This window comes from Mastigoproctus giganteus, chromosome 1, assembly GCF_048544385.1.
Source record: "Mastigoproctus giganteus isolate SK-2022 chromosome 1, ASM4854438v1, whole genome shotgun sequence".
NCBI classification, from domain to species: domain Eukaryota; kingdom Metazoa; phylum Arthropoda; class Arachnida; order Uropygi; family Thelyphonidae; genus Mastigoproctus; species Mastigoproctus giganteus.
The window spans coordinates 44,004,551-44,021,664 of record NC_143575.1 but is presented as its reverse complement, the minus strand read 5'-3'; the positions used below and the strand labels follow the sequence as shown (position 1 = coordinate 44,021,664).

At 34.3% G+C, this 17,114-nt stretch overlaps 1 protein-coding gene across 2 annotated transcripts in view; it reads right to left on the bottom strand.

Moving 5' to 3' along the window:
* Positions 1-17,114, bottom strand: part of swm (Zinc finger protein swm) — a 370,487-nt gene that overhangs the window by 284,688 nt on the left and 68,685 nt on the right. For both annotated transcript variants that reach the window (XM_090372448.1, XM_090372445.1), the window contains exons 4-5: positions 11,176-11,291; positions 2,873-3,246 (exon numbers count right to left, since the gene is read on the bottom strand). In XM_090372448.1, coding sequence (XP_090228574.1) covers positions 2,873-3,246; positions 11,176-11,291 — 490 coding nt within the window. The remainder of the gene's footprint in view (positions 1-2,872; positions 3,247-11,175; positions 11,292-17,114) is intronic.

Below are 17,114 nucleotides of genomic sequence, written 5' to 3'. Positions count from 1 at the left end.
TTGCCATCTGTTTTCTCCATTCATATCACATGGCCTGCCCAGTTAAGTCTTGGGCTCTTTATCACTCCAACTATATACAGTTCCTTCAGCTCCCTGGTTTGTCCTTATTTTCCACTCTTCCCCGACTTTTATGGGGCCAAAGATTTTCGTTAATATCTTCCTTTCCCACACATTTAAAGATTTTTCATCCTTTTTAAGCACCCATGTTTCACTAGCATAACTCACAACAGATCGTACCACTGTTTTGTATAACACTAATTTTGTTCTTCTAGAGAGCAGTTTTGCTCGAAAATTTTTCAGCAGGGAAAAATAGCATCAATTACCAGCATTAAGACGAGCCTGAATTTCTGGGGTGTTACTACTATCGTGCTGAATCATAACTCCCATATTTGAAGGATTCTGTTCTATTGAAACTATGCTTCGTTGTTTGCCAAATCGGTTGGGTACTTTGTCTCTCCCTCCCATTTGTAATCATAAACTTTGTTTTATTTTCATTTACCTTCAACCCAACCCTTTCTGCTTCTTTCTCCAACTCTTCAAAGTTCTAATTAAAGCTCACCATAAAAATAACGATAAGTGCTGTGGATACATGTTTGGCTCTATTGAACAGCCAATGTTCAATAGAGAGAAAAGAAAAAACGGAATTAACAATGAAAAGGACACATTTCATTACTGTTTGCTAAACTCAGTCTGAAAAACTACTTGGTCAACTAATTATCTAAACAGTGTTACCCCACTTGCCCTAATAGCTAAACCCTATTTCCCACTTGCCCTAATCACATTTCTATTGTGTGTAATGTAACCATGTCCTATTTTTTTGGAGCAATAAAAATGTAAAAATAAGCTTCAAAAACATAATGAAAGAAATAAACAATAACATAAAAATACAGTAATAAAAAAATTGTTTAGTTAATAAACAATTTATTTTTCTTTATGTATAAATGTTTTGATTTAAAAAAAAAAAATAAACAGAAGTTTAAAATACAAATACAAAAGTTTAAATCGTACTAATCATTTAGCGGAAGAAATCGGGACATCGATTTACACACTTTTGTGCAAGCACAAAAGTGTGTAAATCGACGTCTCTCTTGTCTATCTGCTGTTAATTTCTTATTAATGTCCTCATATTTACGAGGTGGAAGATTTTCAACATTTACTAATCCTAGTATTCTCTTAAAGTTAGCTTGTTTTTTTAAACGGGTAATCATCTTCCATATATTAACATGATGGTGCCCCACATTTTTATTTAATACATAATGCCATCCTTCCACATGATTTATTGTCCAAGGACCAAAATTAGCATGATGATTCCACAATGATGGCAGAAAGTGAGTAACGGGTCCAATTTAATTTGTTTTGAAGTATTTTATAAGCTCTTCACACTTTTCATATGAAGGATGTTCTCAAATGATTCCTTCCCAAGCTGCTTCCTCCAGTTCATCTAAAGAAACAAATGCCAATCCCACAATTGACTTCACTAACATTCTGACAATTTGTTCCTTGATGTATGCCAACTGTAATCCTAAATGTTGTACTTTCTGCCAAATTGCTTGCCTGAAATGACATAAACAGCCCTTAACATCAGCATCAGAAAATGTTTCTTCTATGGATCTGATGACAGCACTTTCGTAGTCAACTTGAAATTTTCTTGGTTGAGACGCTGTTCCGATTTGCAATGCTTTCTGCTGAATTAATCGGAACATGCAATTGTAAGTTGATTTTGACTTATCTAGAAGAAGAATATAAAGAAATGGAAACATTTGGCATCTATGCATGGCATGAAGAGAGTTGGCAAAATAATCAAGGAACAACTTTAAATGTTCCATTCGTATAAATAGCATTTCAGCATGGTCTCATGATAGGTATTGGTAAGATCCTGAACCAGCCGGCACACCAACTATAAATCAAAATATAATTATAATATAATACTAATTATTATTATTATTATTATATAATAATAACCTTAATAGATATTATCCCCTGCCATAAAGAGCAAACGTCATGCTGACATTTGGCTATTATTTGAACGAATTCATAGGTCGACAAACGCAGATGGAAATACTTGCTCATCAACCCCCTGTAAGGGGATCATTAGAGTGAAAGGGATTGTAGGTATGCAATTAAATAAATAAATTTCCTGTTTATACTCCAGGATGACTACAAGATCAGAAGAGGGTACAAGATAGAGAGAGAGAATACAAGAAACAGCACCATATTTAGCAGTTATATGCTTGAACCCCGGTCACTCAAGGCACGTGTACTTATGCACCCTTACACATGACTACTCGGCTACGGCTTATATAATTGCTTAGGACAAATGACAATAGCACCCCTAACCATTGGGACGTGGTTAGGGCAGGTCACCATTATGGCAAGGGTCATTAGGGCGTGTGCGATTAGGGCACATGTGATTATGGCAAGTGACCATTAGTGCTTCTGATATTAGGGCATATGAATTAGGGCAAGTAAGACTAAACCATCTAAACTTGCTGATCTGTATAACTTAAAAACTAAAAGCTGTAAACAACTTATAACTGGATGAAGGATAGACAAGTGAAAGTACTTCACAAATGGTTTATTTAGCATTTGGATATATGATATTATATCATATGATTAACATTACAAACATGATATAAGCATCAATTATAAACATATGATATCATGTTTATAATCAATATAACACGTTTTGATCTTAAGCATTAATTTTTTTTTACATTTCTACATGTGTATTTTCTTTAAATACAAAAAAAAGTACAACTATAATCTCTTTTCAAAATCCAGAATCTAGGCTTTAACTCTACATTCTGAAGATTTTTATTCTCTGATATGAAAATGGGTAATCTTTTCTTAGCAAGTTAAACTTTCCACTTACCTCTTGACCTTTCTCGTGATCTAGACCATGACCTTGACCTAGATCTTGAAGGTGATGACCATGAACCCGATCGTGATCTAGAACGAGCTCTATCCCAACTGACACTTCGAGACCGACTTCGGCTTCTACTCCTATCACGGTCAACAGGATTACGTTCTCTAACAGGTCTCTCACGATCTCTTACAGATCGGCTTTCTCTTTCTCGATCCCTCTCCCTCTCTCGTTCTCTATCTCTTTCTCGATCGGTATTGTCTTGCATTCGACGATCCCTAAATTCCCGATGCCTGTTCTCAAATCTTCGACTAGGAGGGTGTAGCCTTCTACGTCTGTCTTCATCTGAAAAACGTCTTATAACCCTCCGTTCTTCATTTTCCCTATTAATTAACATAAAGTAAAAATCTGAATGCACAGAATGAGATTATCCTATTCTAAAACAAAGACTACAACTTAAATGTAACAATCACGGGGGGGGGGGGGACCTGATATAATAAAATTGCTAATGCTATGGCACAACAAATCACAGCATCTAAAATATTCATAACGGCATCTACATTTTCTGATATATACTGGTATACCTCACTTAATGACAGAGTTAGGCTCTAATTATATCTCATCTCAAATTTAACACTTTCATCCCATATATACAGCTGCTACAAAATACAAGTAACACTTGAGAGGTTATAACTGCTATCTGCAACTAATCTAGCGAAATAAACAAATCAGTTCAGCATACAAATCCGATCGGATTTGTATACTGAACATACGTTCAGTATACAATAAACAAATATGATCAAGCTAGCCGGGTGGGTAAAGTGTCTGCCTGGCAACCCAAAGGTCGCGGGTTCGAATCCCACCTCAGGCTTGGATCAGAGTAAATGCAAAAAAAAAAAAAACTTTGGGAGGTGCATTATGGCCACAGAAACCGATGCGCCAACAACTAACAAAAAAAAAAAAAAAAAAAAAATTACGGGAATGAAAGTATAAAAAAATAAATTACAAAAAAAAAAAAAAAAAACTAAGCAAAAGCCAGTATTTACTTGAGGATGGACAGCAGTATGCAATCTGTGAAAATAAGATGCAACTTCTGTTGGCATAACACGAGGAATCATCTACTGCACCCATGAGTAAATACTGATACTTACTAAGAAACAAAAAAACCAAAAATAAAATTTTGGGGAACCATAGCAACAACTTGACCACAGAGCATCTGCCATCGTGAAAAATTCTGGATGCTCACATTTCTGTCATGTCCTGCTTATTACCAGCAAAGTAACCACAGATGCCTCAACATGAAAGATAAAGACAGAGTAATCCAAAAACATGTGCTTAAATACGGATGACACCCCGTTATGAAGAAATAACTCAAACAAAATGTAAATTTTATTATCAATTAGAACCAAATTGCAAGCCTAAACAATGTAAATATGCAAAACAACTCTATATCACAAAATAAAAAAACAGAAAAATTTAATAAATTATAGCTCTACTAAATAACCAAGCATATTCAAAAGACTAAATTAATAAACTAAATAAGAATACAGGCAACCATACTGAAGAATGCAAAATATGAAAGGGGGCTGAAGAAAAGAATTTGGATTTTTTCATTCTCTCTCTCTTTCATAATTTCCTCTAATCTGCTTATTTTAATTGCTTAGTTGCCAGTAGCACCTCTCAAGCATCACATATTGCATTTAGTAGCAATTTTTAAAAGTGGTACAAAAGTGTTGATTACACAATGTTTAATTTACATCTTGATTCAGGACTACAATCCTCAATAATAGTTACTATATAAAATGTCACCAAGCAAATGGCAATTTTCCACATATTTTCTTGAGTCTCCCTGAACCAACATAACAGCATCATCTGCATAAGCTTGTATATCTAATATTAATTATTGCTTATAGTATTTCATCCACATTCAGAAAATGGAGGTCTAAACAGAGAACTGTGGGCAATCCCTGGTCATAAATCTTTCAATTTTTTTAACCTTGTTCTTATAATAACTCTTCTTTCTTCCAAAAGATCCCTTATTCTTTGATATATTATCTCATTGGAGCATTTTGCCTGCCATAATCTCCTCATGATGCTTGGTCAGAGACCCCTGAGTAGCTAATGGCAATCATCAATACATACTTGTCTGACTCAGACTCTTGTACTTTTCTCACCTTCTGATTTATTTGCTATTTAATAGCTTTATTACAGATTATTTAATAGCTTGGAAGAAAAAAGCAAATTAGCCTCTATATGAAGTAGGAGAGTGGAGTATGCTATTCACTGGATATCTCAGACTGAAAAACTAAAACAATGTTAAGGTACATTAAGCAAAAGTAGACACCCTGGTGTACATGTTTGGCCAATTCAAAGCATGTGCAATGAAGCCAAAAAGTACTTACGGATATTAATTGATGAAAAATTGTTAATCATTAGGCATGTTTGCATATATATATATATATATGTATACGTACATATATATATGCATAAGGTGGCAGATCCAGAAAACAAATGACAGGAGGGGCACAATTTTGGTGCCCCTCCTGTCACAAACAAGACAAAATAATGCACAGAACAAAACAAATAAGACACTCAAACATAATGTGACTGGCAGACACAAGCACACAGCTAAAATCTGAATTACTTTGAAGTAAACATTATGCATGACCAAACTGCACGACACCTCGAACTAGAATGGCAATCGCAGCAGCATCACTGTTGCCAACTGTAGCCAGCTGAAAATAGCTGAGCCACAATGCAAAAATAGATAAAATCCTATGTTAACAATGAAAAAAAAATTTTTTTGTAGCTAAAGGGAATTTAAATGATTGGTGTATATGCTTCAAAGAATGATGGGGGGGGGGGCATGTGCCCAGGAGCACATGCCCCCACCAGCCACAAGCACCTCTTGTCTTCACCATGTCTATCTGTCTGTCCGCATGTAGCACTTAACTCCAGTGGATGGATTCTCGTGAAATTTTAAATTTAGTTCTTTTAGAAAGATTTGTCAAGCCATTCCAAATTTCATTAAAATCAGAAAAATAAAAATCCATACAATTTACAGTATGTGGTAAAAAGCAATTCGTGAATTAAATCTAGTTTTAATGCGTTATTGTTAGCTTTAGACAATCCATGCACACTTTGCAAGTAATACATACGATTCATGGATGTAGTGTCACTTGTGAAGATATATATATGTATACAGTCGATTGCGGTTATTTGGTACACATCGGGACCAGTGCATTTTGGCCCGCTTAAGCAGCTGCTCCAATTATCCGAAGTTTCAAGTAACTGTTAAAAATACAATGGACCCCCGTTTTACAATTGGTTCACTGTACAATCAAATTACGTTACAATGGACTCACCATAGTAAAGTACCGTTCACTATACGATGTGTAGTAAGTGCCAGTCATTGTGATCACGTTTGTGAATTGAATTTTAATTCTATTAAACAGAGATTCTAATCAGCAAAAATAGGAGGAATATTATCCACAGGCTATAAAAGTAAACATATATTAAGCACGAATTTACCCTTTATTACCTTCCCAATTAAAAAATTAAATGTTAAGTGAAAATCAGAAAAATATATGTGATAATTAATACGTACAGTAATATGTACATACCAACTAGTTGACATTTCTGTTCACTGACATTTGTGGGTGGGGGTTAAAATTTAAAACAGTAAAGAGATAAGCAATCAATAACAAAGAACACACCACACACAAATTGCAAGTAACATGGCACATGCAAGTGAGAACGGAGTAACAAGTTACGAAGCTTTAAAAATAGGAATGAAGAGAAGATAATGAAAATTAATTTTTTTTTATATGATTGAAGATTCCATGGAAGTGTAAACACATTTCACCATAATAACCCACAGAATTCCAGCTGTCGGTATTATCGCCAATTCAATAAGATCGAGTTTACTATCCATTTATGATATATTGCACTAACAGAAAAGCCCAATAAACAGGTGACTGCTAATTGTTTTTATTGTTTATGGTTGTGAGCTCAAGAAATCGGACTGAACCATGTGGTATGGTCAGAGACAATCTTAGGGTAATCTCCAGTGCTGCGGTCTCCTGCCCCAATTAAACGGCATGTTGTCCCAATTAAGCGAAGTAAACCCTGTTTTTTCAGAACTGTCCCAAATAAATGGCTGCCCTGATTAACTGATGTCCCAATTAACCAGAATCCACTGTATGTGTGTGTGTGCACACACACATGAAATGCCAAATATAAAAATTAGGTTCTAACAAGTAGTGCCAGTTGATAGATAAAAATAAGGAAGATATGGCATGTGCCCCTGAACATGCAAAGCAGCAGTAAAGGATGCAAAAGTGTGTATATATATATATGCATGGAGGAATTAATGGGTTTGATAAAAGTGCAAAGATGGAAGTGAAATTTATACAAAATGTGAAAAAGTAAAAGGGTAAGGATAACAGAAATAGGAAAAGTTATAGGTGTGAAAAAAGAAGGAAAGAATATGAATATTTTTTTTTATGAAAACCACAAACACAAGAGGTATTAGAACCTATAGTACTTAGTACCGTGCTTGGGTTGGAGGTCGAGAAGACAAAATAAGATATTTGTTGACATTGAACTTGAACTTCTGTAAACTGTAATTTTCGGGAAATAAACAACAAACTAAAATAAAACACACAAAACCAATATAAAACCTTATGACAAGCTTTCAAGGTGTGTGCCTCTTTGTCGACTAAAAATAAGAAACGTGACAGTACGTCAATGCTTCTGCCAATATATTAACTTATTGTCATCTTTCTTATTTTGAGCTGACAAAGAGGCACAAAACCTTGAAAGCTTTCATAAGGTATTTATATTGGTTTTATGTATTTTATTTTAGTTCATTGTATACAGTTTTTAGCACTTTTATCTACACAATTCACGGTCTTTAATTTTTATTTTATATGTATATGTAATTAAATTCTCAGATTAAAGTTATTTATTTTTAAACAGTTTGATGGTTGGTACAATATTATTTCATTATAATCTTAGTAATTAATTGATTAGAAGATAACTATATTTACTTTTCACTTCTATTAACCAAAGAAAAAGGGGAAAAAAATCAATTAATTAAATCTAATATCTGAAATTTACCTCTCTAGAATTGAACAATTACACTTAACACCTTTCTTCCTCATGTTAGAAAGATACCGTGACAATGTACTTTGTATTACAGTTTCTAGCACCATGCAGGAGATTTTATATGCTTTTAATAACATACATTCTAGATTACATTTCACTTTAGAAATTGAAGACAATGATAAAAAATCATTAAATTTTTTTAAACTTTACTCTCACAGATGATATTCAGTTTAAAATATACAGGAAACTAACCAACACTGGTATGTTTTTACATTACAATAGTTACCATTCATTCACTTATAAAAGGTTCATAATCCTAAACCAGTTTCTCAATGCATATAAATATTCTACTTCCGAATCTGCGCTGAACACAGAAATACAAATATTTACAAACAGATTCCTAAACCGTGGCTATCCCTTATCAGTAATAAATCATATAAAAGAACAAGCAGAAAATCAGTTACATAACTATAAACCTACAAATTATAGTAAAGTGATAAATTTTTTTTTTTAATTTCTCTCCCATACATAGAGCAATGGTATATCCAACTGAACAAACTTTTCAAAAATACTGAATTTAAAATAGCTTCAAAACCCATGAGGTCTTAAACAACCACTAAGTTCAATCTTCCTTTGCGTCCAGACTAATAATTTGGTCAATAACAATATCCTGTAAAAACTGCAATTCTTCATATCAGGGTTCAACGCAATTCACGCGAGACCCAAGGGGTTAAACAATACACCGCATCTATACATGCTTCTCGTTCTTCTGCCTCAATATTGGCATTCCACCAAGTTAATGAAGGGCATACTTTCCTGTTTAATGAAGCAAAGATTCTTAATATTCAGCATAATTATACAAAATTACTAATAGTAGCAGCAACTCTTGAAATAGAATTACATCATAACTCAATTAATGTTCATCCCCCTTTCTCATTTCAGACTTCTGATCAAGTTTGGTCGTCGAACACTGGATATGTTTGATCATCGCTTTCCCTTCGAGTGTAAAGATACATTTAAGTAATTTTACTAAATTCATTGAATAGTAGAGGGTGTCGATATTGAAGAGTTTTACAAGAAATTACTGAGGCAATCCTCTTATTCATTTTTATTGAATTTATAACAAAGCATATTGAGCTTCAATTGTTCTTTTACTTATTAATTTAATATCTTTGAATTTACATACCTGTAAAGCTTGTAAAGTGAAGGGCCATGGACTTTTGCCCTGAAATTCAATATCCATTTTGGAGAGTCGAGCATTCTAGTTTACTTATTGCTAGTTTGAATATAGTCTTTCTAGAGTATTCATATTCTGTGAGTGACAGGAGATAGTGAAGTCATTTGCATACATGTATGCTTCTACTGTGGTTGGGATGTCCTGTCTGATATTATTTATTCTGATTGCAAATAATGCTGCACTGAGAATGGACAAAAAAAATGACCCTTGCTATACACACCCTCCTCTTGACTGTAGACTGAAGATAACAAGAGCTAATAACAAAACCTGAAAAATTCTGATATGGAGAGTGCTTTGAATGAGTTGAGGCAAACTTTTAGAGAAGCAAGCCATATATGAATTTTTGGAATATTTGGCGGGCCGGAGAAAATTCCTAATTACTGAAAACTACACTTCTCTGCAATAACTTTAATGTTATGCAGAGAAACAAATTTTATACTTACCTATATCTACAGATTCAAAAATAAATCGATGGATATATAATATAAAATATACCACAGTTTGTTTATATCAAATTTTAATTATTACTTATTTATTGTACTAATCACAAAAATACAGTTAGTAATACAATGCAATTATAATTAATGCAATGAATATTGTTGTAGAGTGCAACTAAGTTTCATAATATCGGGTTTTAAAGTACTTGTTCCAATTCTTAAAAAGTCATGTAAATGTGTGTCAGTTAGACATGATCGTATTTTTGAATTTACATATTTCATTTTTAAAAAGGTCTGCTCACATATATATGTACTTCCAAAAATTGATATATAACCTTTCTTGCGAAATTTTTAATTTTTGGATAACCTGACTCAGATAACGTTTACTATCAACTCTAACTGTAAATTCTCATCAACATCGTTGATGGTGCGTCGAACGGATTTTGAAAAAGTTCAAACACTTTTGAATTATTTTTAAAATCAGAAAATCTATCCCCAAAATTTTTCTGCAACAAACTAATGTTTTGAACAAAGTTTTCAGTGGAAAAATTACAACTAGGCATATTTTAGATAAATTATTACAACGTGGAAAATGTGAAAAATTATTCCAAAGTAGTTGACTTTTAAATAGCTCCAGTTTTGTTTCAAATGCTTTGACATTATAATACAATTCATTGACAAGTTTGTCTCATCTTTGTAGTTTCATATTAAGAAAATTCAGATTCACATATATCTGTTAAAAAGGCAAGGTTCCACAACCATTTGAGATCTGACAGTTCCAGAACAGGTTTCAATTTTTCATTCATAAATAGATCTATTTCAATCCTAGGTTCAAAAAATCACTTAAACACGTTACCACAACTCAACCATTGTACTTTAGTGTTTTACAACAAATCACTGTATTTAGCCTCAATAGTTTCAAGAAAATTTTTGAATTGCCAACGATTCAGACCAGTCTTGAGAATAAAATTTACTGTTGATATTACAGTTGACATGACTGAATCTACACCCAAACATTTTCTGCACAAAGACTGTTGGTGAATTATACAATGAAATTGCATTAGGTTTTTAATATTTTGACTCTCAAGATATTTATGAAGCTGGTCCATGAACCCAATTTGAAGCCCATTCCATAGGTATGGGGATCCTTGACCTTTGACACAACTTGTGTGCAATCTCTGCCCTGGCAGCTGCACACAGAATGTCTGGCACTCACACAACACCAGCGTTATACGCTCAATTAAGCCCAGAAAGTAGAGAATGCATGCGGTGGCAATGGGTATAAACGGCTCTCTATGTCTGTGCCATAACTTTTAAACTGGGTTAAAAAAAAAAGACTACTTTCTAGAAAAAACATTTTGAAGATTTCTTCAGAAAATTTATTTGCTTCACTTGGCATCCAGGAACCACAACAAACAGTGCATCTGCCTATATTACACTTTTGCTATGCTACACATAATGAACACCTAAAAAAATAAATTTGTATGGGTTATTTAAAAACATAGCAAAGTCTTGATTAAATTACTAACCTATTTCTGGGCAAACCAGATATCTTCCCAAATGGACTCCTACTTCTTGATTTGCTTCTGCTACGAGATCTTGGGCCAACCCTTTTCTGATCCCGATTTTCTGCATCTGACAATGACTGATAACAAATAAAGGGATTCAGCAAAAATTATCTTGTTATTGAACTATTTATAATTCAAGTAAATATAATCATAATTGTGCAACGTAAAATGACACTCTTGATATTTTTGGTAATACAATTGATTCCGGTTATTTGGGACACATCGGAACTAGTGCATTTTCACTTGATTAAGCGGCTGCCCCAATTATCCGAAGTTTCACATAAAAAAAAGTTAAAAATACAATGGATCCCCACTTTACAATTGGTTCACTGTACAATCAAATCATGTTATGATGGACTCAACATAATAAAGTACTGTTCACTATACGTTGTGTAGTAAGCAACTGTCATTGTGATCACGTTTGTGAATTGAATTTTAATTCTATTAAACAGCAATTCTAATTAGTGAAAATAGGAGGAATATTATCCACAGGTAAAAGTAAAGATATATTAAGCAAAAATTTACCCTTTATTACCTTACCAACTAAAAAAATTAAATGTTAAGTGAAAATCAGAAGAATATACAGAATAATTAATACGTACTGTAATATGTACATACTAACTAGTTGACATTTCTGTTCACTGACATTTGAGGGTGGGGGTTAAAATTTAAAACCGTAAAAAGATAAGCAATCAATAACAAAGAACACACCACACACAAATTGCAAGTAACACGATATGCACAAGTGAGAACGGAGTAACAAGTTACAAAGCTTTAAAAATAGGAATGAGGAGAAGAGTCTGAAAATGAATTTTTTTATATGACTGAAGATTCCATGGAAGTGTAAACACGTTTCACCATAATAACCCACAGAATTCCAGCTGTCGATATTATCGCAAATTCAATAAGATCAAGTTTACTATCCATTTCTGATAGATTGCACTAACAGAAAAGCCCAATAAACAATAGACTGCTAATTGTTTTATGGTTGTGACCTCCAGAAATCCGACCGAACCACGTGGTACGGTCGGAGACAATCGTAAGGTAATCTCCAGTGCTGCAGTCTCCTGCCCCGATTAAACGTCGTGTTGTCCCAATTAAGCGAAGTAAACCCTGGCTATTTTCTCGATTGGGTTCTGTTTTTAAAGATTTGTCCCAGATAAACAGCTGCCCCAATTAACCATTGGCCCAAATAACCGGAATCCACTGTATATATCAAGAATTATTTTTTCTCATAGAACTCCTGGTTTAACAGTGAATTTTTGCATAAAATACTAGAAAGATTTAAACAGTTGAAGCTCTTTATATCAATCCACTTTTTAAAGTCCAGCATATTATAATGACCGATATTGTAGGTCCCAGCCAATATCCCATAAATCTAACTTAATATCTGTAAAATTAGTTTTATGGGTTATTGGCTGGGCCTTTTGTGGGATACTGGTTGGAACATTTCTATTTTAATGACTATTTTAATATATTTTAATCTGTATGATGAACAAAAAATTTATCACTATATTGTTTTGTTTTTTTTATTATTATAATATTTGCATTTCAAAATAATAGAATCCTAATTTATTGACACTAATGATGAGTTTGCAGGCTGACTGTGAGAAATCGCTCAATGGCAAAATGAAATTAACTTCAACTAAAAGTCATTATATAACATGTACATATCATAACAATAAACATACTGAAATGCTCCTACGAAGTTTTGCCAATCACAGACACTATAATATGTGCAGACAAACAATCATAAGTGAAAAATATTTCAAAATGATTCTTCTATCAGACATATAGAAAGTCCATTACATTATTCAAAATGCTTTTAATACTTAATTGTAAAACCAATAAATGTGAATGAAAAGACAACTTTGAGCCCAAATTTATTCTCCTTAAATGGGTAAATATAAATGGTCATGAAAGTCAGAGGATAATAATAATAATAATAATAATAAATAATTAAAAAAATCATTTACTTGGTTTTATTAAAGTGGAGACAAGTTCTTTTCATACATAAACACAAAAAAGAAAACAGCAAGTTAAACAGGCACCCTATACGATTGAAGTGGAAAGTCATAGAAAGCCCACACAGAACAGGTTGAATGGGTACTTTGCAACAATCTTGATAACTGAAAAACCATTTGAACCAAAAATAATGACTACACTGATACTGCTGCAAATTAACTGATAAATCGATCTTGGAGAAAATCCATGGGATGCATCATTCTACTGAGAATGTTAATGAGATCTTCACTAATTTTCTGGTGAGATACCCATTCACTGGAGAAGATAACATCCCCCCCACCCAGCTGCAGTTCACAAAGGAGGTGCAAAGGACATGATGGGCAACTACAGATTTTACCCACCAGTGAAGTCATATTCACTGGTGGGTAAAATCATGGCATCTCTGATTATGGATACGATACAGGACCATCTTGATAGGAATGGTAACCTTAATGCATCGCATCATGGATTCGTGATGGGGAAATCCTTCATGGACAAATCTAGTTAATTATTATGAAGAAGTTATAAAACAGATGGATGTAGGAAACAGTTCTGACATTATTTAATTTAACTTCTGCAAAGCTTTCAATATGGTTCCTCACAAAAGGCTGTTATATAAACTGGAGCAAATTGGATTATTGGCAAGACCCTTCATTGGATTAAGGGCTGCAACAGTAGTCATAAATGGACTTTCCTCAGGGTGGAACAGTGTAGCAAGAGTCCTTTATAGATTAGTATTTGGTCACTTCCTTAATGACAACAATGAGGGAAATAAGGGTAAGTTGTCAAAATTTACTAATGATGTAAATGTAGGAAGGGTATTTAATGACCATTTTTGCATCAAAATGACTTAGGTTGGTTGTACAAATGAAAAATGGCAGCCACACTTTAATGTTAGCCATAATTATGAGAGCTTCCTTGGACTCAGGGGAGGTACCCATAGACTGGAAATGTGCAAATGTGACCCCAATTCACAAAGGAGGATCAAAGGCTGACACAAGTAATTATAGACCTGTGAGCTTAACTTCTGTTCCAGGAAAATTAATGGAGGCACTGGTTAAAGAAGCACTGCAGGATCATTTAGACAAGACTTCAGTTATAGCTCAGACACAGCATGGTTTTGTTAAGGGGAAGTCTTGCCTGACCAACTTGATTGGATACTATGATGCAGTCACAAAAGAACTGGATGCAGGGAATAACTTTGATATTATATATTTGGATCTTAGAAAGGCTTTTGATACTGTTGCACATGGAAGACTGCTACACAAATTGGAGCAGTGTGACATTGGAGGCAAATTGCTGCTATGGATAAAGGGGTGGTTGAGGGGGAGAAGACAGAGAGTGGTAATCAATGGACACTGCTCATCATGGACTAATGTTATTAGTGGAGTCCCTCAGGGCTCAGTGTTGGGTCCATTATTGTTTTCTGTATTTATAAATGATATTGATGATGGTATATGTCCAAGTTTGCAGATGATACAAAGGTTGGCAGGGTTGTCAAGGACACGACTGACACTATGCTGCTGCAACAGGATCTGGAAAGGTTGAGCAGATGGGCTGAGAGGTAGCAAATGAAGTTTAACATTGACAAATGTAAAGTACTACACATGGGAAACAGCAACCCCAGAGCAACGTATCAACTCTATGGTACTACACTGACAGTGGTAGAGAATGAAAGGGACTTGGGGGTGGTTGTGCAGGTAGATATGAAGTTCTCTGAGCAGTGCAGACGGGCTGCAAGAGTAGCTCAGGGAGTACTGTCAATGATATACAGGAATTTTTCCAGCAGGGATAAGGAGGCGATTATTCCATTGTATAAGGCAATGGTCAGGCCACACCTAGAGTACTGTATACAGGTCTGGAGGCCTCATTTCAAGAAGGATGTAGAGCTGCTGGAACGAGTACAGAGAAGGGCAACAAGATTAGTGAATGGAACAAAGGGGTGCTCTTATGAAGAAAGGCTTACGTTTTGCAAATTACAGTGTCTGGAGACTAGGCACCAGCAAGGTGATCTGATAGAGGTGTATAAAGCCCTGAATGGTTTAAGCATGCTCAATGCTGATGGGATTCTTCCTCTAGCTCAGAAAAATCACCTGAGAGGGCATAAATTCAAATTGAGGAAAGACAGATGTAGGATGGACGTGCGGAAATTTGCCTTTAGCCAGCGGGTGGTTGGTTGGTGGAACAGACTTCCATCCCTTGTGGTGGAGGTTGATAGCCTAAATAAGTTTAAGGCTCAGCTGGACAGGTATTTTGAACGAACAGAGGGGTGAAGTGGAAGTGGGTTTTTTTTTTTTTTTTTTGGCTGATGCTGCATAAGCTTGCTTTCTTGCATCAAATGCCTCTACTAATGCTAATGCTAATGTTTCTAAATGTAAGGTTTCACCTGGGAAACAGAAATCCAGGAGTAACTTATAAGCTTGGGGAGAAGAGTTAAAAGTGGTTCAGGGCAGAAAAGATATGGGTTATGAGTCAGACATGAAAATTTCCATAAACAAGTGGCTAGGAGATACATAGCATCCCCCCTCTATGGTATATAGACCTTTGCAAGTAGGGAAAAGGATGTCATTGTGCCTCTATATAAGAATGATGAGACTGCATTTAGAATATTATATTCATGTCTGGAGGCCACACTTGAAGAAAAAACATGCAGCTTCCAGGAAAGGTTCAAAGAAGGACAACGAGATTGATGAGGGGTGCTTTGTGATGACCACAAAGACAGGCTTAGAAGATGCAGACTGCAAAGTTTGACAACTATACATTGTGGGAGTTGGGGGGATAGATACCTGACATAGTTTATATAAGGCCTGAAGGGATATACCTCCCTTGTTCAGCCTAATGAGAAAGGGAGATATATTTTCAATGGTAAAAGAGAAGACTGAGGAGGCACAAATAAAAAAATTTTGAAAACGAACAGAAGGCTGGATGGGCAATCTGTTGTAGATCACTGGCATAAACTGTCTACCACAACAGCTAAGGAAAAAAGTTTGACAGAGTTCAAAGCAGAATTGGATAATCACATTTTGCCAATTGGGAAGGTATAAGCGATAGAAAATTTTTTTTCACATTTTTTTGACGGATGCAGAAAAAGTCTGCTTCCTTGTATCATTTAGCTATGATACTAATATAAAATTCTGAGACTAAGCCAAAGAAATTTATATATACTTTATCCTTCATGCTAGATTGAAGAACAGAAAAATGATAATAGAATCAACAGATACAGAGTTCTGAGTAGAACATATTAAAACAATATAACTGGCACAAGAAAGTCTTGAAAATAGCCAGCCTGGAACAAAGATAGGAACTCCAACATGGCCTCCTTAAGGATATCACTCCATGTATTATTTTGAAAGATTAATGCTCTGTTCCATAAAACTTAATGTAAACATTCACATATAGATCCATGAATTCAATAATAAAAACTAATTTATTGTAATAATGGTTGAATTTAAAACAGCATTAAAAGTTAACATCAAAAAGAATGCCCAAATGTTTTCTTTCCATACTAAACTTTTAATATCCTAGCAAATAATAAATTTAAGCAAATGTTGAATGAGTTAAGATAATAATTAATGGATAGCAGTTTCACTACAAAAAAATTTGCTAAATATGAAAGAATTTAGCTTCTCAATGACCTTAAAGGGGAAAGCAATAGTAATATACTGTATCTTTAAAAGTAGCTGTAGACTTAATTTTTTGAATTGTAATAACTCAGTACTGTAAATGGTTCCTCTAGTAGGAACCATTTATATCAAAAAAAAAAAAAAAAAAAAAAAAAAGGTTAAGCCAAAAAGGGGAACATTTGGTGTACACTGGTTACAACGAGTACGAGTTACAAAGCTTTAAAAATAGGAATGAAAAGAAGATCTGAAAATTAATGCTCTGTTCCATAAAAC